The 24,401-nt window shown below is 56.8% G+C and overlaps 1 protein-coding gene across 6 annotated transcripts; it reads left to right on the forward strand.

Moving 5' to 3' along the window:
* Positions 1 to 6,342: 6,342 nt before the first annotated feature.
* CALU (calumenin) lies at positions 6,343 to 23,006 on the forward strand. Of its 6 annotated transcripts, none has more exons than XM_082311298.1 (7): positions 6,347 to 6,400; positions 11,094 to 11,330; positions 15,696 to 15,889; positions 19,537 to 19,703; positions 20,058 to 20,118; positions 20,849 to 21,048; positions 21,385 to 23,006. In XM_082311298.1, exons 2-7 carry the CDS (start codon positions 11,110 to 11,112, stop codon positions 21,487 to 21,489), a joined length of 948 nt encoding a protein of 315 aa, XP_082167424.1. In that variant the 5' UTR covers positions 6,347 to 6,400; positions 11,094 to 11,109; the 3' UTR covers positions 21,490 to 23,006. The 6 variants fall into 6 exon arrangements, with proteins under 6 accessions (XP_082167422.1, XP_082167424.1, XP_082167425.1 ...); XM_082311299.1 differs by lacking the exon at positions 15,696 to 15,889 and adding an exon at positions 15,960 to 16,153; XM_082311296.1 differs by lacking the exon at positions 21,385 to 23,006 and having other exon boundaries at positions 6,343 to 6,394; positions 20,849 to 21,378.
* The last annotated feature ends 1,395 nt before the right edge of the window (positions 23,007 to 24,401 follow it).

A 24,401-nucleotide genomic window follows, 5' to 3' on the forward strand; every position in this document is an offset into this window, starting at 1 on the left:
TTGGGCTTTCTGCAGGTGGCCCAGCACAGGATCTAGGATTAGTGTTCACGCGTTTGGTTTTTGTTTTTTTTTTTTTTTCTGGCAGTGTTACCACTTTTCAGGAACAACCTGAAGAGAGGGTGGGACGCAGGCTGTGCTCCCAACGAGTGTTTGGGTCTCGTTGTGTTTCCGTAGCAGCTCTTCCAGAGGGACTCGTAACGGCGTGGAGAGCAGCTCAGTATCCGACCGCCCTACAACGAAGCCGCCATCCCGGGGCAAAGCTGGAGTTAGGAATTCCCTTCGGATATTTTCAATCCTTAATTTAACACTCCCCGTTGCCCTGTTTGCAGCTCAGGTGGAAGCAGGCCACCTCTCACAGGCGTAGCCAGGAGAGACCCCTCTGATTGCCTGCGTTACACAAGCCATGGACTTCCCCAGTTAATATGGGCTTGAACAGTGCATTTCCTAGGAAAAACATCCAATTCTGTGACAAAACCATGCAGTCCTGGCCGGCGAGATTCCTTCCACCTGACTTTGACTCCCTCAACAAAGAAGATGGCTTGAGGACAGAGTCCTCCAGTCTTCCAGACCTCCAGCTCCTTCATGGCGTCGGTTGTTCTCCAGCTCCTTTGTGGTGTCGGTTGTTCTCCAGCTCCTTCACGGCGTTGGTTGTTCTCCAGCTCCTTCATGGCGTCAGTTGTTCTCCAGCTCCTTCGTGGCATCAGTTGTTCTCCAGCTCCCTCGTAGCGTTGGTTGTTCTCCAGCTCCTTCGATGTGTTGGTTGTTCTCCAGCTCCTTCGTGGTGTTGGTTGTTCTCCAGCTCCTTCGTGGTGTCGGTTGTTCTCCAGCTCCTTCGTGGTGTCGGTTGTTCTCCAGCTCCTTCATGGCGTTGGTTGTTCTCCAGCTCCTTTGTGGTGTTGGTTGTTCTCCAGCTCCTTCGTGGTGTCGGTTGTTCTCCAGCTCCTTCGTGGTGTCGGTTGTTCTCCAGCTCCTTCATGGTGTTGGTTGTTCTCCAGCTCCTTCATGGTGTTGGTTGTTCTCCAGCTCCCTCGTAGCGTTGGTTGTTCTCCAGCTCCTTCGTGGTGTTGGTTGTTCTCCAGCTCCTTCATGGTGTTGGTTGTTCTCCAGCTCCTTCGTGGTGTTGGTTGTTCTCCAGCTCCTTCGTGGTGTCGGTTGTTCTCCAGCTCCTTCGTGGTGTCGGTTGTTCTCCAGCTCCTTCATGGTGTTGGTTGTTCTCCAGCTCCTTCATGGTGTTGGTTGTTCTCCAGCTCCCTCGTAGCGTTGGTTGTTCTCCAGCTCCTTCGTGGTGTTGGTTGTTCTCCAGCTCCTTCGATGTGTTGGTTGTTCTCCAGCTCCTTCATGGTGTTGGTTGTTCTCCAGCTCCTTCGATGTGTTGGTTGTTCTCCAGCTCCTTCATGGCATCGGTTGTTCTCCAGCTCCTTCATGGCGTTGGTTGTTCTCCAGCTCCTTCATGGCATCGGTTGTTCTCCAGCTGCTTCGTGGCATTGGTTCTCCAGCTCCTTCGTGGCGTTGGTTGCTCTCCAGCTCTTTTGTGGCGTCGGTTGTTCTCCAGACCATCACGGCTTTTCTTCCAGGGGTGCTTCTCAAGGGACTCACAAAGGTTTTAAGCTAAAACCAGCACCTAAACAGCATCTGTGACTTGGCAGCGGCTGCAGCTGCGGGTGGGATGATCGATACGCCAACAGACTAATAAAATTCCCTCTCCCTTGCCCAAATACCGAGGTCATCTTCCCCTGAACCTCTCTGCTGTCTGGGGCATGTGACAAAGAGGTAAACAAGGCTACAGCTGAAAAGCTAGTTAATAAGTAATATGTTCTCCTAATTCTCTGCTTTTGGTAGTTTGAAGGTATAATTAATGAGTATTCAGCACTTTCAAAAGCCAGGAGACTTTATGTATCGCTGTCCAAGACGGGGACTGCGCGAAGGTCTGATTTTATAGACAATTTGTGGTCGTACCCGTTCTTAGCTAAGGCTACGAGCAAGACGAGGCCTGGGGAGAAAGGCAGGATCCTGTCAGCACTGCCCCAGCGGACAAAGCAGCTGAACATCTACAGCGTTGGCAAAACCCAACCAGGGGGATCGAGGGATTGGGAATCTTGAAATGGGAAAATAAGGATGAGGAGAGGATTTTACCTCATGCAAAACATTGGGGAGCGGGCAGAGTGAGCAGCTGCAGCGTGTCAATGTTTTTAAAAGTCTCTGAAAAACGGGAAGAACTAAAAAAAGAAATGATGAAAACGGTCTGACGGTCGGAGAAAAGGTCTTTGATGAGGTAGTTAGAGCTCAGGGTTTCTTTAGCTCATCAAAAAGATGGAGGCGAGGCGGTTTGGTTTCTGCCTATGAGCGCTTCTGCAAGAAAATGTAAGGTAATAAAACGATCTGAAAAGCAGTGGAGACTATCAGAATGTGAAGTTAAAAAAAAGAAACGCTGGCCGCAGGGTGAAAAGCTGGACGGATCAAATGGGACCCGAGACACGGCATTTGATTTCATAAGGACGATCGGACCGCTGGACACGGCTGCTGAGGAAGAGGTGGATCCGCCTCTGCCATGAGGAAGGCTGACTGCCTTCTGCTGATGTCCCTCTTGGAGATTTTAAAGCTTGCAGGCCTGATCATCTCGGTCAGGATTTAGTGCCGAGTTAAGAGTTAGGAAGAGAAGTGTGGAGATATTTTAATCAAGTAAAACTTTCCGGGCAGAAAGCGAAGGACACGCTGGTAACCTTCTCCTGAGGAGTCGCTGATAACTCAGGAAGAGCCTCCCGTTAACACTGGGTCCTCCTTATTGTGGTCTTTGCTGGATCGACGTGGTTTTAAATGGAGTCAGAAATCCGGGCCAGAAGCTGAGTCACCGGTCCAACTTGAGCGAAAGCGTCCGCCCCTGGACCCCTGGTCTCGTGAGCCGGCCAGCGACGCCTCCCTCGTTCTGTCATTCTCCGAGCCCTCCGCCTAGATCGCACCGTGTCCTCTAGATCCACAGGTGGGATCCCTCGATGTCCAGATCCTTCCGTGCCTGGGATGAGCTACCAACCGCCTCGGGAAGGGAGGCAGGTCCCGCTGCCGGGGGTAGCCCCCTCCTCAGCCTTCACTCCGGGGAGCCGTGCAGTCGTGGAGGGCTGGGGAAATCGGGCTGCTCCCAGTTTACCTTCCAGCCCTTAAATCACGTTTTATAAGAACGTGGCCTTCCTTATAAAGAAAAAGGAAAAAGAAAGTTGCTAGGCCCCCTGTGTGTAAAGAAAAGCTTGAAAACACAAACATTAAAGTTTAAAAATCCTGAAGACGACCCCCCCAAGCCCTCCTTTATTTAAAAAAAAAAAATACATCTGATTTTAAAGTCTGCTTACAATCTCCTGATACGAGACCAGCTACGCCATACACAACCTGTTGCCAGCGTGCATCCACGCTTGAACAGGGACGTAGCCTTACACATGTGATTATTTTCTCGAGATCTTCCAAGATCAGCAACTACAGAGCTTAAAAAAAGAAAGCTGAAGCGTTAGTTTTTCAAGGAACTTTCGCGTTAAGTTTTTTCAGTTCATGACTTAATAGTTGGGCCGAGTTTTAAAATGTCAGCTGGCTGAAGCAGCTTTTAAAATTGTTTACCGTGACACAGAGGGTGGGAATTATCTCAGCGTACTGTAAATATCTGGTGCGAACATCTGCCACGGATGGCGCGGCTCAGCTCCCTTCAGAGACCGGAGAGAAACGTACTCTTAGGGTACAATTCATCTGACCTAATTTAGGCATTTACTTTAGGATGAGATGAATCATGCCCTGGAAGTGCCTATTTCTTTCCAGTGACTATAAGGGGAGTCTAGACAGCCAGCACAGATGTGGACGTGCACATCTCATCGGATGAATCGCGTCCAAGGCGATTAAGGCTTGACCTCAGCCGCGCCGCTACTTTGGCTGTAACGTATCGACGATCTGATGTGTCACGGTACCCTGATGCAGTATGAAATTAAATAGCAACGTGATGCTGCTTCAGGGTGATCTCGTAAAACGGGATTTTGGTCGTACGAGACATTCCCTCCCGATGGGATCACATCTTGCTACAAAGCACCAATTTGAAATGTAAGTAATTAAAATGCCATGCAGCATTTTAAGCCTGAATTTAAATATATTTATAAAACTTGCTGTCAACTTACTGGCATAGGATCCCCGCACTACTCCGAGTTATTTTTGGATTGATGCAGTCACGACGCGCTCGCTCGGGGCGCGTCTGGCAGCACGGCAGGGACCCTCACAACAAGAAAGACACTGAGGTGCTGGTCCTAATACCCAACCCAACCCTGCCCTGGCGCAGCTTGAGGCCGTTCCCTCTCGTCCCATCGCTTGTTCCTGGGGAGCAGAGACCGACCCCCCCGGCTCCAGCCTCCTTTCAGGCCGTTGCAGAGAGCGATGAGGGCTCCCCTCAGCCTCCTCTTCTCCAGGCTGAGCCCCCCCAGCTCCCCCAGCCGCTCCTCCCCAGCCTTGTGCTCCAGCCCCTGCCCCAGCCTCGCTGCCCTGCTCTGGCCACGCTCCAGCCCCTCCATGGCCGCCTTGGGGTGCGGGGCCCAGCGCTGAGCACAGCATTCGAGGGGCGGCCTCACCAGTGCCCACCGCAGGGGGAAAAATTTAGAATGGATATTAGGAAAAACTTCTTCACCGAAAGGGCTGTCAGGGCCTGGCCCAGGCTGCCCAGGGCAGGGGCTGAGTCCCCATCCCTGGGGGGATTGAAAAGCCGGGGAGATGTGGTGCTGAGGGACATGGTTTAGTGGTGGCCTTGGCAGTGCTGGGTTAACGGTTGGACTCGATGATCTTAAAGGTCTTTTCCAACCTAAACAATTCTACGATTCTTCCCCTCCGTTATCGTCTCTCTGCTCCTCACGCTTCTTCTGGTTGAACTTGAGGGTCTTTTCCAACCTAAACAAGGACAAGGGTAAGGTCTTGCACCTGGGAAAACATAACGCAGGAGCGCAGCTCAGACTGGGATCCACCTGGCTGGAGAGCAGCTCCGTGGAGAGGGACCTGGGGGTCCTGGCGGGCAGGAGGCTCAACGTGAGTGAGCGGGGTGCTGCTGCGGCCAAGGCGGCCAACGGGAGGCTGGGCTGCATCAAAACGGGCATCACCAGCAGAGAGGAAGAAGTCGTGATCCCTCTCTCCTCGGCGCTTGTCAGGCCACACCTGGAATCCTGTGCACAGTTCTGGTCCCCGCTGTACAAAAAAGCTGTGGCCAGGCTGGAGGGGTCCAGGGAAGGGCCACCAAGGTGATCCAGGGTCTGGGCAGCCGCCGTGTGGGGACAGGCTGAGAGCTGGGCTTGGTCAGCCTTGAGAAAAGGAGGCTTAGAGCTGCTCTCATCACCATGTGCCAGTGCTTAAAAGGGAGCTACAAAGATGGAGACTCCCTTTTTACCAGGAGTCCCATGGCGAGGACAAGGGGTAACGGGTACAGGTTACTCCCAGGGAGATTCCGATGGGACACGAGAGGTGAATTTTTCACCATGAGACCAGTCAATCATTGCAATAATCTCCCCAGGGAAGGGGTTGACTCCGCTACGCTGAACACGTTTAAGGCTCAGCTGGACATGGTGCTGCGCCGCCTCGTCTAGGTTGTGCTGGAAAGGTTGGAGCAGATGATCCTCGAGGTCCCTTCCAGCCCGGCGTTCTACGATTCTGTGATTAAACGATTCCATGATGTAGATACGTGGGAACCCAACCCGCCGCCTCGCAGCACGCCGAGCGGCCCCTCTCCAAAGGGCGACCTCCACGCGCCCGCTGTGCCAGCGCCGTCGCTGGCAGGGGCTCTCCCCACCCGGGGCCGTTTCAGGAGGTGACACTGCTCTAAGAGCGCCGTGTCCCCGCTGCTGACAAAGGGGCTGGCCGCCCCGCGCGGCTGGTGGCCCCGCGCGGCCGGTGGTGGCCCCGCACGGCCGGCGGTGGCCCCGCTCGCCCCCCTCAAAATGGCGCCTCGCCCTCCGCCACCGCCTCCCTTTTCCCGCCCTTTCCAGCCGCCTCACGTGACCGCCCCCCCTCAGGGGCCGCCAAGCGCGCATGCGCAGTGAGGCGCGGGGCGGAGGGAGAACGGGGGTGGGCGGGGCCGGCGGCCGGCGCGCGCCTGAGGACGTGGCGCTTTCCAGCCAATCGGCGCCCGCGTCGCCGGCGGCGGGGAGGCGGGGCTACGGCGGAGGCGAAGGGGCGGGGCGGTGGGCGGAGGGCGGTGTGAGGGAGGCGGGCGAACGGTCGGACGGGCGGCGGAGAAGACCAATCAGAGCGCGGCGCGGCGCAGTGGGAGAGGCGGAGCGTCGCTCTGATTGGCCGGCGGGGAGGGAGCGCGGGGGGCCGTGCGGCGTGGCGCGGCGCCTACTTCCGGTCGGCGGAGCGGCTGAGGAGAAGCGGGCGGCGGCGGCGGCTCCCGGTAACGGTGAGGGACGGGCTCGGCCCGGCGGGGCGGGAGGGGGCCCGGAGCCCGGCCGGCGGCGGGGTGGCCCTCGGGGGGAGGGCGGACAGCGGCCGGCCCCGCTCCGGCCGCCCGTTGTGGGGGATGCGGTAACGTGGCACCGGCCGGGCCGGGCCTCGGGCCCTGTCCTGCGGCGGGGTCACCGGCTGGAAGGCGGCCTGCGAGGAGACCCCCGGGGCGGGGAGGTGGCACCCCGCCTCCATTCGCCCCTCCGTTAACCGTTAGCAGAACCCCAACCCTTCGAGATCTTTATATATCGCTGCACGCTCGTTTTGGGCCATAAATCGCTGCTTTCTCACCCATTATTCGCTTCGTCTCCCCTAAAATCAGGCGGGGCTTGGGGAGCAGAGCGCCAGCTCCTCAATCACCACCATTAATTGCACCTGAGGGCGATTCGCTACCGAAAAAGATGCGTTAAGGAACCCACACCCACCCCGACGTCCCCCTCGGCTGCCCTCACGGTTGCGTCCCTTTGCCTCATGGCACGGCAGCCGTTGGCCCTCGTTCGCCGTCGCCTCCCCGTCGCAACGCGGAGCCCCGTCGGCGGCCTGCGGAAGGGAGCCGCCGCTCCTCCGCCTGCGGCGAAGGACCAGGTTTGCCCGCCAGCCCGCTGGGATTGGGATCAACCCCCTTAAAAACCAAAACACAGCTGAATTCCCCAATCTGAGCAAATTATATCCGCCGTAGGTTCTTTTTCCATGAGCCTAGCTGGGCTCCCAGGTGAGAAACGTGCTTCCAAAGGGGTTTCTCGCCGTCAATCCGCTCCGAATATCGCCGCAAAACCAACCCCAGCGCGGAATCCCGACTTCGTCCCTCCACATCGACACAAACCCAACCGGAGTCCCGAGTTCCTCCTCCGGGAGACCCCGTTCTGAGGGAACGCTTCCCAGCTCCCCGCCGCTAATTGGCGCTTCCGACTCCCCTGCGGTTCACCGCCGGGACCCTTTGATTTAGGAGAAGAGAGAACTTGCCGGCGTCCCTTCCCGTAGTGGTCTGTGGTTTGGTTAACGAGCTGGGGAGAGAAGAGGGGCGCACGAAATCGAGCTCAGTGCTTTATTTATCCCAAAAGTGTGAGCATAATGGAGCTCAAAGCCTTATTTATCCCAAAAGCGTGAGCTCTGAGGAAAATCTGGGGGTCGAGCCTATGGGTAGAGCAGCCGTTGGTCAGCAGAAGCTGGTCCTGAGGTGAATTATTTATGAATAATGGTTGATTTATGTTTTTTTTTCCTCTCACCAAGCTCTAGAGCAGCGTCTTTACCCGCAGAGGTAAGGCTCGTTGCCTCCCTGGCACCCGGTGTGATGCCAAGATACACGTTTGAGGTCAGATTGCCCCGTTTTAATCGCCTCCAAATGGCTCGCAGCCTCTTTGTGCGGGCATCGTAGATAAAATCCCGGTATTTACACTGATTCCGGGTCACTCCGTGCTTTAGTCCGGCCCCCTCCCGGGATTTGTGGGAGGTTGGGCAGGTCCTTGGCGCTGCCACGTGCTCAAAGCGAGGGAGAGTCTGGCCCTCCGCTTAAATATATATATATGTATATATATACATACGGAGCTCCTCTTAAATAACCCCTGGGGCTGTCTCCCACCTTTCTGCTGAGGTCACGGCCGCGCTGGATTGCATCAGAGGTGGCCGAGGGGTGAGGACGTTCACCCGGATCGAGCTGGGATCGCCAGCGGCCGCGCGGGCGTCGCTTTTCGTCTCCGTTTGCTTCCCGATCCTCCCGTCCCCAGGAGGACGCGGCTTTTCCCTCCCCGGCTGACGGTGACCGCTCGTTCCACGAGGCCGGGGAGCGATAGCAGCGGCCATTTAAATCTTTCCCCGGCGCTCTGGCGAGGCGAGACGTGAGGAGATGGGAAGGGATTCAGTCACCCAGCCCCGGGAGAATCCCTGGGGATGTTCCCGGTGTCCTTCATGTCATAAAAGCCGCAAGGGAGCATTGAAAATGAATAAATAAAAACGCGATGAGGGGGTGTCATCCGTGATACGTTGGTTAGGAGGAAGGAAGCTGCTTCCCTGCTGCCTGAAAGGAGGGATGTGGCTCTCCCAGCGAGGCTGGCGTGGAGCTCCCACCTTCCTCATCATCCTCATCCTCCGCGGCAGCCTCGGATCATGACGGGGCTGGCTCTCCCGGCGTCCTTGCCCGCGCCGGCGGCCGGAGCGGTGCGAGGCTCCGCGCTCGCAGGGCAGGCCGTTGGCCCTGCGCCGCCGGGTGGGAAGCGTTCCCGCTTTCCGTGCTTTCTGGGGTGGTTTATTTTTCCCTAAACTGGGATATTTTTGTCGCGGTGTTATCTCGGCGCCTTCCCCGAGATGCGGCGAGCGAGGTTTGCGGGGTCCTGCCTCTGGGATGGGTTTGTACAGGTCAGACACCAGACCCTCCCAATATTTGATGTAACGGGGTAGGACGGGTTTATCCGCAGCTTGTGCCGCAGAAACGATCTGCGAGTTGGGAAAAGCTGCTCCTCTTCCAGCTTTTCCATCCTTTCCGATGCTTTAGCACGCAGGCGTCTCTTCCTTTATCCCCAAACTTCCCTTTTATTTGGCCTAATTAACGGCCAAAAGCCCGAGGCGTCGCCACGTTTCCCGTGCATGGACCAGAACTCCCCGCCCGCATCCCTCGTCCCTTCCTTCGCGATCCCCGCGTTGGCGGCTGCGGTCGCGGCAGCGGGATTCCTCTTTTTTTGTATTTTTTTCCCCCGGCGGAGCGGTGGTTTCCAGCTTTCTCGATGGGGAAAACTGGCCGTGCTCTCGCCTCCTCGGGGTTTGGCTTCTCGCCTTCGCTCGCTGCCGAGCGGCCAAACCCGCTCCAACCCGGCCGGCAGAACAGCAACCCTTCGAGCAAAGCAGTCAGGTGCCTCCTCGCTACCCGACCTAGTTCAATTTCTTTTAAATTAATCTATTTTTGACTTTATTTTTGCAGTCTTTTCTCCCGATACGAGCGCAGAGCCCGGTCGCCGTCGTGCCGTTAGCGTCTACCCTCACGCCGCCGGGCTTCCTTGGCTCCTTCATCTTCCTCGCGGGTTCGTACCCCGCTCTTGCCGCAGGGCGTGCGGCCCTCCTACGGGAAATTGATGTTGCCGGCTTCACGGATGAGCTTCTTTCACACCGGGTTTGACTGTTTCTGTGAAAAGCGTGACCGGTTTTCATCCCTTTTTGTGCCTTTCGGGCGTGAATATGGCTTCACGCCGGTGACAGCGGAGCTGAAACGACCCCCGGGAGCCTTTATTTTGTGGCGTTTTTATTTTGTTTATTTTCCCTCATCCCCGAAGGGATTCGTATGGCACAAACGCCACGCGGGTAAATCCCTGGGGCGTTGCAGGGGGGGGTTGGATGGATTCCTTGCCCCGCTGCTTGCATCATCTTAAGCAAATATTGGTGAAGTGGGTGATTTAAATAAAAAGAATCCCTTGACCCCACCAGCTCCCGAGTAACGCTTCAGGCAGGTCACTCTCCTTGTTTTACTGTATGACGAGGGGTTTTTTCCCCCCTCCTGCTCCTCCTTTCTAACCTCTGCAAGTAATTTTAGCTGCGCCGACTCTCTGACTTCTGGTTTCTACAGGGTAAAATTTAATTTTATAAGGTTTTTCAGGCAGGAGCGCGCAAGTGGAGCTCTGGGTGCGTGGAGAGAGTAAGGCGACTCGATCCCGCTGCTGGGGAGGTGAGGCGGCGGGCTGAAGAATACGTTGCTGCTTGATTTAAATACGTTAGCCGCTTGATTTAAATTAAATGGATAAGGATGGGGAATACTTCTGAGAGCCCTGTTCGATTGCTGAGTACGGCTCTCGCGTTTTTATCCGGCGTTTTCCACCCGGACGCGTGCTGTGACCATCCCTGACGCCGCGGCGTTGCCGTGCGAGCGCCAGGCAGACGATCTGGGCGATAAATCACCGCGTCCCGAGCGTCTCTGTCGTCGTCCGTCACCCACCCGCCACCTGGAATTTGGTTCCAGATGGGCGTAGTGAGTCCGTCGGGACTTGAATTAAGGGTGAAATATGTCTGGGCGAGGCTCCCATCCACATCGCTCCGACCAAGGGTATCGGAAGTCCTGGAGGAGCGTCCGAAGCCAGCGGCTGGACAAGACACCTCGCTGGGAAGGAGGGATTTTTTGGGAAGACCCAGCCCCGCGGGGAGGGAATTGGGCAGGAGGACGTGAGAGCAGAGGGCGGCTGGCGACCGGCTCGGCCGGAGCCGCGTAACGGGCGATCCGCCGCGCGTGTTTGCCATGCATCCTTCGCATTCCTCGCCGAGCGGGCTCTCCTTCCAACAAACAGCAGTTGTTGCGCTCTGCCGGGCGGAGGGGCTCGGCTGGGGCTCGGGTGAGGGGTTTGGGAGCGGGGAGCTGCTCCGGGTGGGCCTTCGTAAGGGTTTCTGCGGTAATTCGTCACTGTGCCCGCGTAATCTGCGGTAATTCGTCACTGTGCCCGCGTAATCTGCGGTAATTCGTCACTGTGCCCGCGTAATCTGCGGTAATTCGTCACTGTGCCCGCGTAATCTGCGGTAATTCGTCACTGTGCCCGCGTAATCTGCGGTAATTCACCAGCTCTCCCCATTTTGGTGTCCGACTTCTGGTTTGTGACCCTGGCACCGGCGTCGTGCCGCTCCGGCGTCCCCGTCGCAATACCGGCTCCTAAAATTCCCCTTCCTCCGCTGTCCCGCAGGTGCGTCCCAACCACCATGACCATCCCTCAGCTCCTCCTCTGCCTCTCTCTCTCCATGCTCTGCATCTCGAGCAAACCCACCGAGAAGAAGGACCGGGTTCACCACGACCCGCAGCTCAGCGACAAGGTCCACGACGACGCGCAGAACTTCGACTACGACCACGACGCTTTCCTCGGGGCGGATGAGGCCAAAACCTTTGATCAGCTCACGCCGGAGGAGAGCAAGGAGAGACTCGGGTAAGGAAACGAGCCGAAATAAAAACCTAATCGAGAGAGAAACGAATCCACCGTGGATTCTGCTGGCCGTAAATGTCACCCCGGCGTTCACGTACGTTCTCTTCCACCCCGGGTGGCAGAGGTGGCCTCCATTGCAGCCTTTTAAATGTCATTTTTAAGGCAGCAGTAGCTGAAATTTAGTGACCAACACAAAAGTTATGCAGCACGTGTGCAGATGTCCTCACTGGAGACCTTGCTCTCAGCCTACAAGGTCACCTTGAGTAATTCCAACCACGCACGCTTGCTTCTAAGCACCAAATACTCCCCAAAACTGCAAAGTATAAATGAAAATAAGCGTCTTTTCCTTTTGCTGTACTCAAACCGCGCTCAGCGGAGCTCGCTGGTCTCCAGTTACGCTGGAGTCCGAAGGCCCGGGGGAATTACTTGCATTTTCCTGCCACGTTTTTCTTCCCGGTCGAGAAGCAGCTGGTTGCTGCGCAGAGCCACGGGTTAGCGAAAACAGAGCATCTCTTGAAAACTTAACCGCTGCTTCGTCGCTTTTTGCCTCCCCTGCCACCTGCAGACGTCGGAACGGGGCGTTTACAGGAGACGCTCAGCGCTGGTCCCGGCGCTACAGCGCGCGCCTTTGTGTGCGCGGCAGCAGCTGCCGGCGCAGTTGTTCGCGTTGGACTTAGGAAGGCTTAAACCTTCGGGGTTTCGGCCCTGACGAGACGTTTTTTTTTATTTTGGAGAGTCTCGAGGGCCGCGCTCCAGCCTGGTGAGCTCAGCCTCGCCGTTGGGACGCTCCTCGCCACGTCAGGCTGAAGGAGTGACTCGTCCTGGTCCAAATTGCCCGTTAATTCTTCAGTTTTCTGGGTTTTTTTTGTTTTTTTGGTTTTTTGTTTTTTTTTTTTTTTTGCTGGCGGCCCTGCCTGCTCTCTGCGTCCCGGCGCCGGGATGAGCTTCGCTCGCCGGCGTAATCCTCCGCGCGAGAGCCGAGCGCCGCAGCCTCACGCTCCGGCCGGTGGAGCAGCACGTGCTGCAAACCACGACGAAAACTGCGCGTTTTTGGGTTTTTTGTTTTTTTTGGGATGGGGCTCCCCAATGAGAAGGGAAAGCTTAACCAGCGTAGGTGCCGAGGGAAATGTCCGGATGCGGGCGGATTCGCGGGGCGGGGCGATGCCAGCCTTGCCCACGTGCTTCAGCATCCGTACGGATCATCCAGGCTGCCAGCCTGGGGCGGGAGCTCGGCGGTTTCCTCTCGATAAAGGCTGGGCAAAGGCAACGCCACGTCTGCCCTCAAGGAATCTTTGCGGGAGGGGTTTTTTTTCCCCCCCCCGGGGACTCTTTAGAAAGGAAAAACTCTTCGGACCGCTGGATCCGTTGCAGCCAGGCCCTCGTCGGTCTGCAAACTGCAAAATAAGTCGAGCCGGGTGGCTTTTTGTGAGGAAAAACAGTCTGGGGAGAACCCCTTGATTTTTTTCTTCCCCCCCCACCTCTAAAGCGGGAGTTGAATGCAGAGGGGAAGGTGCAGCTCTGGCTGCAGGGAGCAGAAACGTGCCGGCGATCCTCCCCCTCCCGCTGTTTTCCTGACCCGTAGGCTCGGTCACGGCTCCGCGCTTTAATTTCATTGTTCTGCTGAGTTATCTCCTGGAAAAAGCTGGCAGCGGACGCGGGGCCGGGGTAAGAGTTTCCACTCGGGCGTTTTAACGAGGCCGTTTCAAACCGCTCTCGCCCTTGACATAAAACAGCTTGCCTTTTTTTTGTTTTTTGGTCAGAGGCAAATTCATCACACTTTCCTCAGCTTGAATGAGTTTGATAAACTTGTTGTGAACGCATAATTATGTAAATGATTTTTTTTTTTTTCTTTAATGGATGTTGAAAGGAGCCAGTTCTCTGGGAGAGCGAGCTCTGGCTGCGGGTTTCCTGGCTGGGTTTCTATCCAGCTTTTCTCACATCCCTGTTTCTTGGGGTGACTGGGATTTGGGAACGGTGTCCCGTGCTCTCCCTTGTTTTTCTTTCAAGGCTGCTGAATTAGGGAAACGCTCCGCCGGTTTTCCTGCCGATAGCGCTGAGCAAACAGGATCCCCTTGCTTCCCTGGAACGCCGGGAGTGGGAAAGCGAAGCGGCCTGTCAGCTCCAGCTGCCAACCCTCATGAAACATCTGGTGCCCCTGCCACCCCCTCCCCGCGCAGGCTGCTGCGGCGTTATGTGACAAAACTACGGGGTTTTTTTTTTTATTAAAACTTAGGGGTTTTGTGGCTTCTGCCCTGGGAAACCAGCCGGGGAGCATCTGGTTGGCACCAAGCCGCTGAAGGCAGAGCTTTAGGAGCTGCCTAAGCGTCCCCAGCGGCACCGAGCTCGCCCCGGGCTCCAGGCGGGGACGGAGTTTAACTTAACACAATTCAACAGGGAAGCTGTTCTCTTAATTAAACTTCTGAACTGCTGCTGCCCCACCTAGAAACCTTTCCTGGCAAAGTCGCCTTGGCTATCTACCCACGCGGGCTCCAATTTTTCATCCCAGTGGGTTTTATGGTTTCCAATATATTGCGACGGCAGCGAGCCGTGGCCGTGCCCGCGCTCCGAGCGGCGCTTCGCGCCTCAGCCAGCGGCCGATTTTTTCCTCGTCGCCCTCGGCTGGGCAGCTGAAAAGGGGTTTTGCGCGAGATCTGCCCAAATCTCGTCCCTTGGCTGCTCCCCTCTGCCACCGCTTCGTTTTGCTGCCGCTCCGGGGTTGGTGTCGCAGAAACCTTTCTTTTAACAAGGCTGGGATGGTTCAGATTTTACGGTCGGGGAAGCAGCTGGGGAAATTCCCGATGGATTTAGGCCGCTTTGTGAGAAAGCGAGGAAGGACGATGCCCACCGTTCCTGGGAAGTGAGTTTCCAACCGGCCCGCTCCTCGACTCTTTGTGTTTGCCACTTAACCGCTCCCAAACCGCACGGGAGCCGTTAACCCATACGGTGCCTTGGTAGCCGGGAGCGTCGCGCGCTCCCGCGGCGGTATTCCTGTCCCGCTCCCGAACGGCAACGCCGTATATAAAAGTTGAATTGTTTCCCCGAAATAGCAACCGTTAAAGATGTGCCCGTAAAAATGAGTCGGGCCTCCGCCGCGCGGCCTGCAAGGCGCCGGCTGCCGCAGGTAGCACACGGCGTCGAGCCCAAAGGCTCTTCGAGAAATAAAGCAGATATTTTTACCGGCCTTATCCCAGCTTATTCAGCCTTTCGTTTTTTAGGAACGTCCTTTGTGCCGCAGAGGAGAGGGCGGTTTTTGCTTTTTAGAGGCAATTTGGGAACACCAAAAGCTGGGAGCTGAGCGCGGGGTGGCTCCGGTGCCCCCGGCTGCGTGACGAGGCTGCGTTTGCACTCGATGCCTTGCTTTGCAGCAATATTCTGGGAATTAATAGTCTCGTGGTGATTTAAAACAGTCTTTTAACATTCATCAAGTTATTTTATTTGAGTTACGGATTACTGAATTTAACGGAACCGGTTTGACACTGAACCATCCCGTTAAAAGGCAAAAACGAGCCCGGTTCACCCAGCAAAACGTTTTGGGCCCTCACCCCTGGCTTTAACGGCCCGGCGCTGCCTGCGGGGGCGAAATCCCAAAGCGGAAAGTTCCCAGCGCTGAGCTTTGTAACGCAGCGCGCGCTGCGGCCGCCCCGCGTCCCGCAAACGCCGCGACTACTCCTAGGAGTAAACCACGAGGAACGGTGAGGATTAAACAGCCCGGCTCCCCCTCCCCGTGCTGGAGGCTCGCGTGCATCTGCCTATGGATCTCCGCATTCCTCCCGGCGGCTTTTCTTCACAGCTGCTGCTAAAAATAAAGCAAGCATGCGGCCTCGCACCGTGCTTTATCAACCACGCATCTCCGGTTTCTCCCTCGGTAAACGGGCGGGCATCGTCCTCGGGTGGGAGCCGACGTGGACGTCGGCTTCTCATCGCTGTCCCGCGAGGGTTTTTCTCTGCCTTGCCGGGCTCGGGCGCGCAAACGAGCCAAAGCTCGGTCTTTGCGTCCCTTCGCCGGGGCCGGGCTTCCCCGCTTTTAACGTAAGTACCTGGACGCGCTGTCGAGGTGGGAAGACGCGCGACCGGGTGTTTCCCAAGGTTGAACGAGAAAACGCTTTCCCCTAAGGCGCGCGATTCCCGAAGAATACAAAACCTGAGCGGCCCGAGAGCGAGCAAGCCGGCGTTTCGGTGGCTAAACCCTAGGTTGGTTTTAAGGACGAGCTGTCCCTGCGGTCAGGTTGCCGGGGCCGGGTACTGAACGCCTTGACTTGCTCGCTCTGGCGTCCGGGAATAACCTGCCACCGGTTCAAACGCTCCGCCCGGTAGAACGAGAGCTTTGTTTCCCTTAACTTTTGCTGGATTTTTCTGCATTTTCTACAGAAAGATTGTAAGTAAAATAGATGAAGACAAAGACGGGTTTGTAACTGTGGAAGAGCTGAAAGACTGGATTAAGTTTGCACAAAAGCGCTGGATATACGAGGATGTAGAGCGGCAGTGGAAAGGGCACGACCTCAATGAGGACGGCCTCATTTCTTGGGAGGAATATAAAAATGCCACCTACGGCTACATCTTAGGTAGGTCTCTACTCTTGGGATAAAAACTTTGCGGAGCCGGCACTTGAAACTTGCTGTTTTGTTTTTGTAGAGTGATTGTAGATAAGATAGACACGGATAAGGATGGGTTTGTGACGGAGGGGGAGCTGAAAGCCTGGATTAAGAAGGCCCAGAAGAAATACGTGTATGACAGTGTCGAACGCCAGTGGCAGGAGTTTGACATGAATCAAGATGGATTTATCTCCTGGGATGAGTACAGGAACGTGACATATGGCACTTACCTCGGTAAGGGGCAAGGTGTCCGATCTGGTGGTGGTCTCCGATCAATAAAGCAGAAGTGCGATGGAGCGGAGCGGGAGCTCTCGACTCGTCCCCAAAGCCTCTGACTAAAAAGAAAAAAAAAAAAAAAAAGGAAGAATTTACCTTCTGCCGGCATTAACGAAGGGCAGTCTAAGGAAAGAAACGAAAATGGGGGACAAAACCCACCCAAGGGTGAACGCGCAGCTTCGTAACTCTGCTTTATTGATGCACTTAATGGTGAAAATTAGCTCCAGGCTCAGTCGTGAGCGATAACGTGATTAAAGGCGCAGGGGGTAATGGTTCTTTTTGCCTTCTGGCTTTTGAATTTCAAGCTACTGGTGGCACTTAGCACCTGCAGAAAGCAGCTGACTGAGCCGCGGCTGTAGCAGCCACGTTTTGCTGGGTGTCTGCACCCTTCCTAAATCTGGGAAGATCATTAGCAAAGAGGCTTTTAATCACTTTCCAAAGTCCTGCGTGCCCGTCTCGGTTTCTCCGCTTATCCTGGCAGTAGTTTTACAGCCCAGAGCCTGTAGATTTTGGCACGGGAGGCAGGTCAGCCGCCCCGGGAGGACTTAACCGCCCCGAGGAGCGAGGTAAGAAGAAGCTCTTCTGGGGTTAAGACATTAAAAAAAAAAAAATACCGGTTCCTCTGCCAGTTGTTCCTGCCTCCTGGAACGCAGACATATATGGTATGATGAGCTACAGCTTGAAAGCATGAAATAAAGTTTAATTTACTAAATATTTCCAAAGATAGTCAAATGCTCTGCGAGAACGTATGGAGGCTGTTGCCTCTCGGTTCTGGCTCATCCATCTTCCCTCGCGCTGTTTCACGGCTGCTTTGAAACGAGTGGGCTAAAGCGCGAGGAAGATTGAAGTTTGCCCTGCTGGGGGCTGGGGAAATCAGCCCCCCCCCCAAGACCCCGGCGGCTCCTACTGAGCTTCCCAGACCCCCTCAGGGCTGAGCCAGGCCTTACTAAGCTTCCCTTTTCCATTAATAGTCTAATTACCGAGATCCACAGCAAGCCTAGCCTATCTGTTCAGCCTCCGAGGGGGAGGAGAGGTCCTAGGAAGGCTTTTATCGCACTTTTTGGAGTCCGTGCAGTGGGATTTATCACCTGCAGGTGTAGAATATTTAGCAAAGAAAACCCTTAATGAGAAAAAAAACCCTTAATGAGAAAAAAAACCCTTAATGAGAAAAAAAAAAACCCCTTAATGAGAAAACCGTTTCTCAAGCCCAATGTGTAAGAGAGGGGAGTGCCTGGTCCCGGTGACGGATGATTTGCCGTAAAGATCTCGCCAGCCCGAGCCAGGGACCGGCGCTCGACGCCGAGTGCCCTTGGCAGACGCTGATAAAGCCTATTATGGCCCTGCTCCCGCGTACTTTTGTCCTTACGGAACGCCGGGAGGATCCCAACGACCCCGCTCTCGCAGCCGTGCCGCCGGGCTCTACCCGGCAGAGCCCTGCCTGCCTCATCCCTCGCCTCCGCGCTCCTTTTTCAGCAGGAATTGCTTTTCCCCAGCACGTTTCTGCTGAAATATTCCCCTCCCTTACACGAGATTCTCCCCTCCCTCCCCTCTCCGGCCGGAGCGGCGCTGGAAATGCCTCTGGAAATGCCTCTGGAGAGCTTGACGCCGGGCCAAGAGGCCGGCCGATCCCTTAACCGAGTTCAGAACATCCCTCTCCCGGCGTGGGGGAGCCGAGGCACCACCCTCTCTTGCTGCTCTACCGAGTATTTAAAAAATGCTTGCTTTTTGTCATCAAAATGAAATGCCGTTTGTTTTCTTTTATTTAAAACATCGGTACTGTATTAGTCACCGGGTTGCGCCCAGTGCTGTCATAAAGTAGCTCGGTGCGCATCGGCGCCGAAGGCTGATTCTGCGGATCTAAATCCTGCTTTCCGTAGGGAAAGCAAGAATATTAAGTGATAAGTAACCAAGAGCTTCATCTTCAAGTAAAACTCCCTTTAAAACCTCCTCAAAAATAAGAATATAATAATAATAACGCGTATTTTTTTTTGTTCTTCGGTCCCATCGGGCTCCCTTGTCACCACGGGTGGGTTCTGAAACCAGAAACGCTCGTGTTTCTCCTGCTTGTATCGGGAAGAGAAAAATAGTTGAAAAGATAAAAAAGATTAAAAGAAGATAAAAAAAAAAAGAGATTAAAAAGTTGAGCTTGTGGCTTTGCTGCCTGCGGCTCCCGGGCGATTCCCCAGCTCTCTCCCCTCCGTCCGCCCTCTAAAACGTGGTGCCGCCGAGGACTAAAACGCCCGGCGTTTTGGGGTGGGTTTAACCCTTTGGAACAGTCAGCTGGCTTGGCGCTCTGCTGCTTGCCACCCGATTAAAACCGAAGGAAAGCCGCTCGGCCAAATGGCAGAATCACCCCTATTAAACGCCGTCGCTTTTCACTTCGACGGGCTCCGCTTGTCCCCCAAGCTGACGCCGAGCCCGAGGCTTTCCTTGGCTCTCCCCGAGCTTTCGGCGTACGCCGCTTTCCGAGGCGAAAGCTCGGGAATAGAATAGGAAACTTTAGGCTTAATTGTGCCCTAGAGGTGACTTAAAATAAAATCTTCTTACCGTCTTATATTTAATGGTTGGCCAGCACCCGGGCTTGTACAGAGCTGCTTAATCCCCTGCCTTTTGTCCTGGATGTAAACAGAGAAGGGAGGGAGCCTTTTTTTAGACCAGGCCTGGCTCTCGCTTAACTTCACCCCCCCAAGGATTCGGCTACGTCCTCCTCTATCGATATTTTTCTATAGGCTGACAAACAAAGCCGACTTCGGTATCCCGAAGCTTATCTATAGCTGTTGGCGTAGCTATATCTAGGGGCCATATGTGCCCAGATATTCCCGCTGCGGCGGGCGCTGGGTGATGTTTCGCTGGCTTTGAAGCCGCCCCGGCAGCGGAGAGCAATATCCCCTTACACATTCTCCTCCAGAAATAGCTTGGGCTGAGCCTCTGGGGCCGCGCCGGCCAAAAAAACCCCTGATCCCTGTCTCCTGGGGGCATCTTCCCCGGGAATGTTGGTCTCCCACAGCCATTGGCAGCTCCTCCTCCTCTTCCTCCTGGCAGAGGAGGTGCAGGAGAGAGATGACGGCCGCCGATATCTAAAATTCAGGCTGCCGTGGCAAAGCGTTGGGAGGTTGAGGTTGGGTTGAGGAAGTTGAGGTTGAGTTGAGGAGGTTGGGTTGAGGAGGTTGGGTTGGGTTGAAGTTGAGATTGAGGTTGAGGTTGAGGTTGGGTTGAGGAGATTGAGGTTGGGTTGAGGTTGGGTTGAGGTTGAGGTTGAGTTGGGTTGGTGGTGACCATGGGCCATCTCCCCCCTACCCGAGCTGACCCGGGGCGGCTGCCTCTTCTCTTCTCATGCCCAGATGACCCAGACCCCGATGACGGATTTAATTATAAACAAATGATGGTGCGAGATGAACGACGCTTCAAGATGGCTGACAAGGACGGAGACTTGACCGCCACCAAGGAAGAGTTCACCGCCTTTCTGCACCCCGAAGAGTACGACTACATGAAAGATATAGTCGTGCAGGTGCGTCCGCTGCGGCTGGGGAGCTGCGGGCGGCGGTGTCGCGCAAAATCTGGTGTTTAGGGCAAAGAAATGGGTGGCGAGGGTTGGAAATCGGGGTGTACGTCCGCTCCGTCCCTGGGGAGACCCTCCTGGGCGGCTCCGCCATCGGCACAAGAAGCGGTCCCGGCAGCGGGGTGGGCAGGGATGGCTGTGGGCGGAGCGGATCGGCCCTGGAGCACAAAACGGGGCTTTCTGGGGTTTTTTATTAGCCCGTGGATGGCATCCTCGTGCTCGCTGGGGCTGGCACGGGGCCGGCTCGGTCACGGTGGCGGGGAATTGCTCCGAGCCCGGCTAACCGCCCTCTCCTCCTTGCAGGAAACCATGGAGGACATCGACAAGAACGGAGACGGCTTCATTGACCTGGAGGAGTACATAGGTGAGAGGCCGGCGCCTCGGCGCTGCCGCCGCGTCCCCTCCTCGCCCCGGCCGGCGGGAGCAGCTGCCGGCATGTGCTTTCCCTCCCCTCCCCCTCTCCTGGAATTTTATTATCTCTCTTTAACTTCCTAACTTTAGACCTGCCCCGCTCCTCCGGCCTCGCTGGGGGATTTCTGGCTTAAATCCCAAACCGACGACAGGCGCTGGGTGCTCGGGGTGGGAAGAGCAGCTTCCAGCCCCCCGGAGGGAAGGGAGCATCTGCTGGAAATCCAGGATTGTCCGCTCTCCAACGCGGCGGGAGCTGCCCGTCCCTGCCTCCTCCCTTGGCAGCGGTGGGACGCAGAACAGCTGCCCTTTTTAACACCCCGTATCTGAAATGGAAAGCTTCGGCAGGGGAGAGGGGCGGCGAGAAGCGCGTCCGACTCCCAAAAATATGTCGGGAGAAACGCCGCCTGCTCCTCCAAACCGATTTAAAGCGGCGCTTGACAATTTTAGGGGTGAATTTAGGGAAATAAAGAGGCTTAAAGTCGATCCTCGAAGACGGGAAGGGGACGCGGGGGTCTTGTCGTCGTGCCCTTGGAAGCCGCGGGCTGCACGCGGAGCCGGGGGCGTAACCGGGCGCGAGCCGCGCTCCCGTGGGATGGCGGAGGCGTGCGGGTGTGTCCCACCGGCGCTCTTCCCTCGGGATGGATCCGGTAGAAGGGTGCGCAACCCGCCGCTGTGCCTTCCAGGTGACATGTACAGCCACGACGGGGACGCCGACGAGCCCGAGTGGGTGAAGACGGAGAGGGAACAATTTGTGGAATTCAGAGACAAGAACCGCGACGGCAAAATGGACAAGGAGGAAACCAAAGATTGGATCCTCCCTTCAGATTACGACCACGCCGAGGCGGAAGCGCGACACCTCGTCTACGAATCCGACCAGGACAAGGTGGGGACGGCGTCTCCCCTCCCTGCCGAGGATGGTTTTTCCCCCCGGGATTTCTGCCGGAGCTGGGCCCGCAGCCCTCGACTCCACGGCTCGGAAGCCTTCCTTTCCCCGAGGATGAGGCTAACGCCCTTTGGAACGGCTCGGCACACGCCTTCGTTAAGCTAACTAATTAAGAGTTGCCTGGGCGCGCACGCTCCCCGCGGCGTTTCGGCTCCCCCGGCGCGGCGCTCTCCATCTCTCGACGGGGTCGAGTGGGCTTTTTTGGGAGTCGGGGAGGGAGAAACGGAGCCGCCGCGGGGGTAAATAACGGGAATTTGTGTCTCCGCTCTCTTCCAGGACGGCAAGCTGACCAAGGAGGAGATCGTGGAGAAGTACGACCTGTTCGTGGGCAGCCAGGCCACGGACTTCGGGGAGGCCTTGGTGCGACACGATGAATTTTAAGAGCTGTACAGAGAAAGCCGTTTCTTAAGTAATTTATTTTTTACAGTTTCTGGGATTATCATAAGAAACATTTTCTCGCTACTGAGACTGTTGTTCCAGGCGATGAGGTGAAACAACACACACACAAATCGCTCTTCCCGTCCTTTTATTTTTTTTTCTTTTTCCCCCTTCCCGAAGGGATGGGAGTTCGCTGTTCTGAAAACCACCTCTCATTACGACACTTTGGGGGGGTTTATTTTTTTTTTTTTTGGTTTGGTCTTGGTTTTTTTTTTTTTTTTTAGATTTACACGTCGGTTGATGGTCCGGCCGAGGTCTGTTTATTTTTGTATTTGTTTTGGTTCCGCGTGAAGCGAAGACGCGCGGATCCTGGCGAGCGAAGGGGCGAGCGGCGCTCACGGTTCTCCCCTCGCCCTGCCTCCCGCTCTCCCCCTTTGGTTTGTTTTTAAAACTAAAAAGAAAAGAAATCAAGGAAAATAAAAAAAAAAACCTAGAACAAGCCAGAGAACAATAGGGCCAAAAGGAAAAATAAAGCCAGAGGTGAGTCATGCTTGGTTTAGACCCGGCTTTACAAATCCAAACACGGTTCCTCCGTCCCGGAGGGAGTCGCGCTCAGCCCCTCGCCTCCGGCGCGGTTCGCTCCCTCCGCCAGCCCAATTAACCGAGCCGGTAATCAACCGGAGCCGCGCGGGTGCGGGAAACGGCGATCCCCTCCTCGACAAACCCCTTTCCCGCTTCTGCAGCCCCCAAAGTGCCTTTTTTCCACCCAGAAACGCGGCGAAGGTGGAACGGCCGGGCGGGGGGGACGCTCGCCGCTCCCCCCGGCGCACCCGTACCGTCAATTTGCTCTTTCTCAATTATTATGAATATGATAATTATTATTTTTTTTTTAACCCGTGCGCTCCCGGCGCGGCCCAGGGACGCCTCGCCTCCCTCTCGCCTCGTCCCCGCGCCCTCGGCCAGACCCCGCGGCGACCGTGGATCCGTCTCCGGCGGCATCGCGCAGAGGTTGGTGCCGCCGTCCGCGCCGGGGCGGGGGAAAACCAACCCCGGCGGGGGGGATTTCGCCCTCAAATCCATCTCGGAGAGAGAAAACCGCGACCCGCGCCGCGCGTGTTGTACTCCTGTTCCGTGTACCTTGCGTAAAGTAACGGTGTTGATGGAAATGGCGGCTGAGGCGGATAATCCTAGGCCAAACCCGTGCCGTGAACGCGCCCTCGGCGCTCCGCCGGAGGGGAACGCCGGCAGCGCTCGCCGCCGTCTCGCACCCCGCTCTGGCGCGCTCGGCTTTCTCCACCCAGAAGGACTTGGGAGCCGGCGGCGAGCGAGCCGGCGGCTCCTCGGCCGCCCGTAACGACTTCAGACACTAATTTTGTTTCCCGGCGCGGGGTCGGCCTCGCGTGTGTCCCCCCCCGCGCCGTGTTTATTCCTCGGATATTTCTCCTCTCGGAATGATTGAATTTTGATCCGTCTGGTGTAAACGGAGCTCCGCAGCCGTGCCGGAGGATTCTGTGGTTCAATAAAACCTGTTTACATCCCACCCCCCAAACGGTTCGGGGCTTCTGCGCCGCGCCGGGGTCTCGCGCCGGAATTGCTCCCGTTTTACCCCAAAAACGGGATGGGGGAGGGGGGGATCCCCCCTGCTTCTGGCTCGTTCAGCGGCCGCCGTGCCGGCTGGATCGGCCCCCGGCTCGCTGGGAACGGGGACGGCTCGCTTTGGGATGGATTCGTTTGGGATGGGTTCATTTGGGATGGATGAGGTTGGGACAGCGCGGTTCGGAAGCGTTTCGGGGGTGTGGGGCTGGGGGTCCCGGGGGGCTGGGGAGGGGACAGATCCTGCATGAGTCCCCCTCTTGTCCCCAGTGCTGCTGGGGGGTGCTCAGCACCACCCCTGCCCCATGGATGGGGGGCTCAGCACCAGCGTAGCCTCGCAGGTGGCATCCAGCCTTGCCCCAGCCCCACAGATGGGGGGCTCAGCACCACCCCGGCCCCATGGATAGGGCTCAGCACCACCCCAGCCCCACAGATGGGGGGCTCAGCACCACCCCGGCCCCATGGATAGGGCTCAGCACCACCCCAGCCCCACAGATGGGGCCTCAGCACCACCCCAGCCCCACAGATGGCATCCAGCCTTGCCCCAGCCACACAGATGGGGGGCTCAGCACCACCCCGGCCCCATGGATAGGGCTCAGCACCACCCCAGCCCCACAGATGGGGCCTCAGCACCACCCCAGCCCCACAGATGGCATCCAGCCTTGCCCCAGCCACACAGATGGGGGGCTCAGTACCACCCCGGCCCCATGGATAGGGCTCAGCACCACCCCAGCCCCACAGATGGGGCCTCAGCACCACCCCAGCCCCACAGATGGCATCCAGCCTTGCCCCAGCCACACAGATGGGGGGCTCAGCAGCACCCCGGCCCCATGGATGGGGGCTCAGCACCACCCCAGACCCACATATGGGGGGCTCAGCCCTACCCTAGCCCCATGGATAGGGCTCAGCACCACCCCAGCCCCATGGATGGGGGCCTCAGAACCACCCCAGCCCCATGGATGGGGCCTCAGAACCACCCCAGCCCCATGGATGGGGGCCTCAGAACCACCCCAGCCCCATGGATAGGGCTCAGCACCACCCCAGCCCCATGGATGGGGGCTCAGCACCACCCCAGCCCCATGGATAGGGTTCAGCATCACCCCAGCCCCATGGATAGGGCTCAGCACCACCCCTGCCCCATGGATGGGGGCTCAGCACCACCCCAGCCCCATGGATGGGGGCTCAGCACCGCCCCAGCCCCATGGATAGGGCTCAGCACCGCCCCAGCCCCATGGATGGGGCCTCAGCACCACCCCAGCCCCATGGATGTGGGCTCAGCACCACCCCAGCCCCATGGATGGGGGCCTCAGCACCACCCCAGC

The sequence above is a fragment of the Platalea leucorodia genome (genome assembly GCF_965183815.1).
Source record: "Platalea leucorodia genome assembly, chromosome: 4".
NCBI lineage: Eukaryota > Metazoa > Chordata > Aves > Pelecaniformes > Threskiornithidae > Platalea > Platalea leucorodia.

Bases quoted from the DNA above. Each gene is read 5' to 3' on its own strand.
- CALU (XM_082311296.1), top strand. From the start codon at position 11,110: ATGACCATCCCTCAGCTCCTCCTCTGCCTCTCTCTCTCCATGCTCTGC. The intron at 15,890-19,536 runs GTAGGTCTCTAC...TCTCATGCCCAG, and splicing joins CACCTACGGCTACATCTTAG to ATGACCCAGACCCCGATGAC. The intron at 20,119-20,848 runs GTGAGAGGCCGG...TGTGCCTTCCAG, and splicing joins TGACCTGGAGGAGTACATAG to GTGACATGTACAGCCACGAC.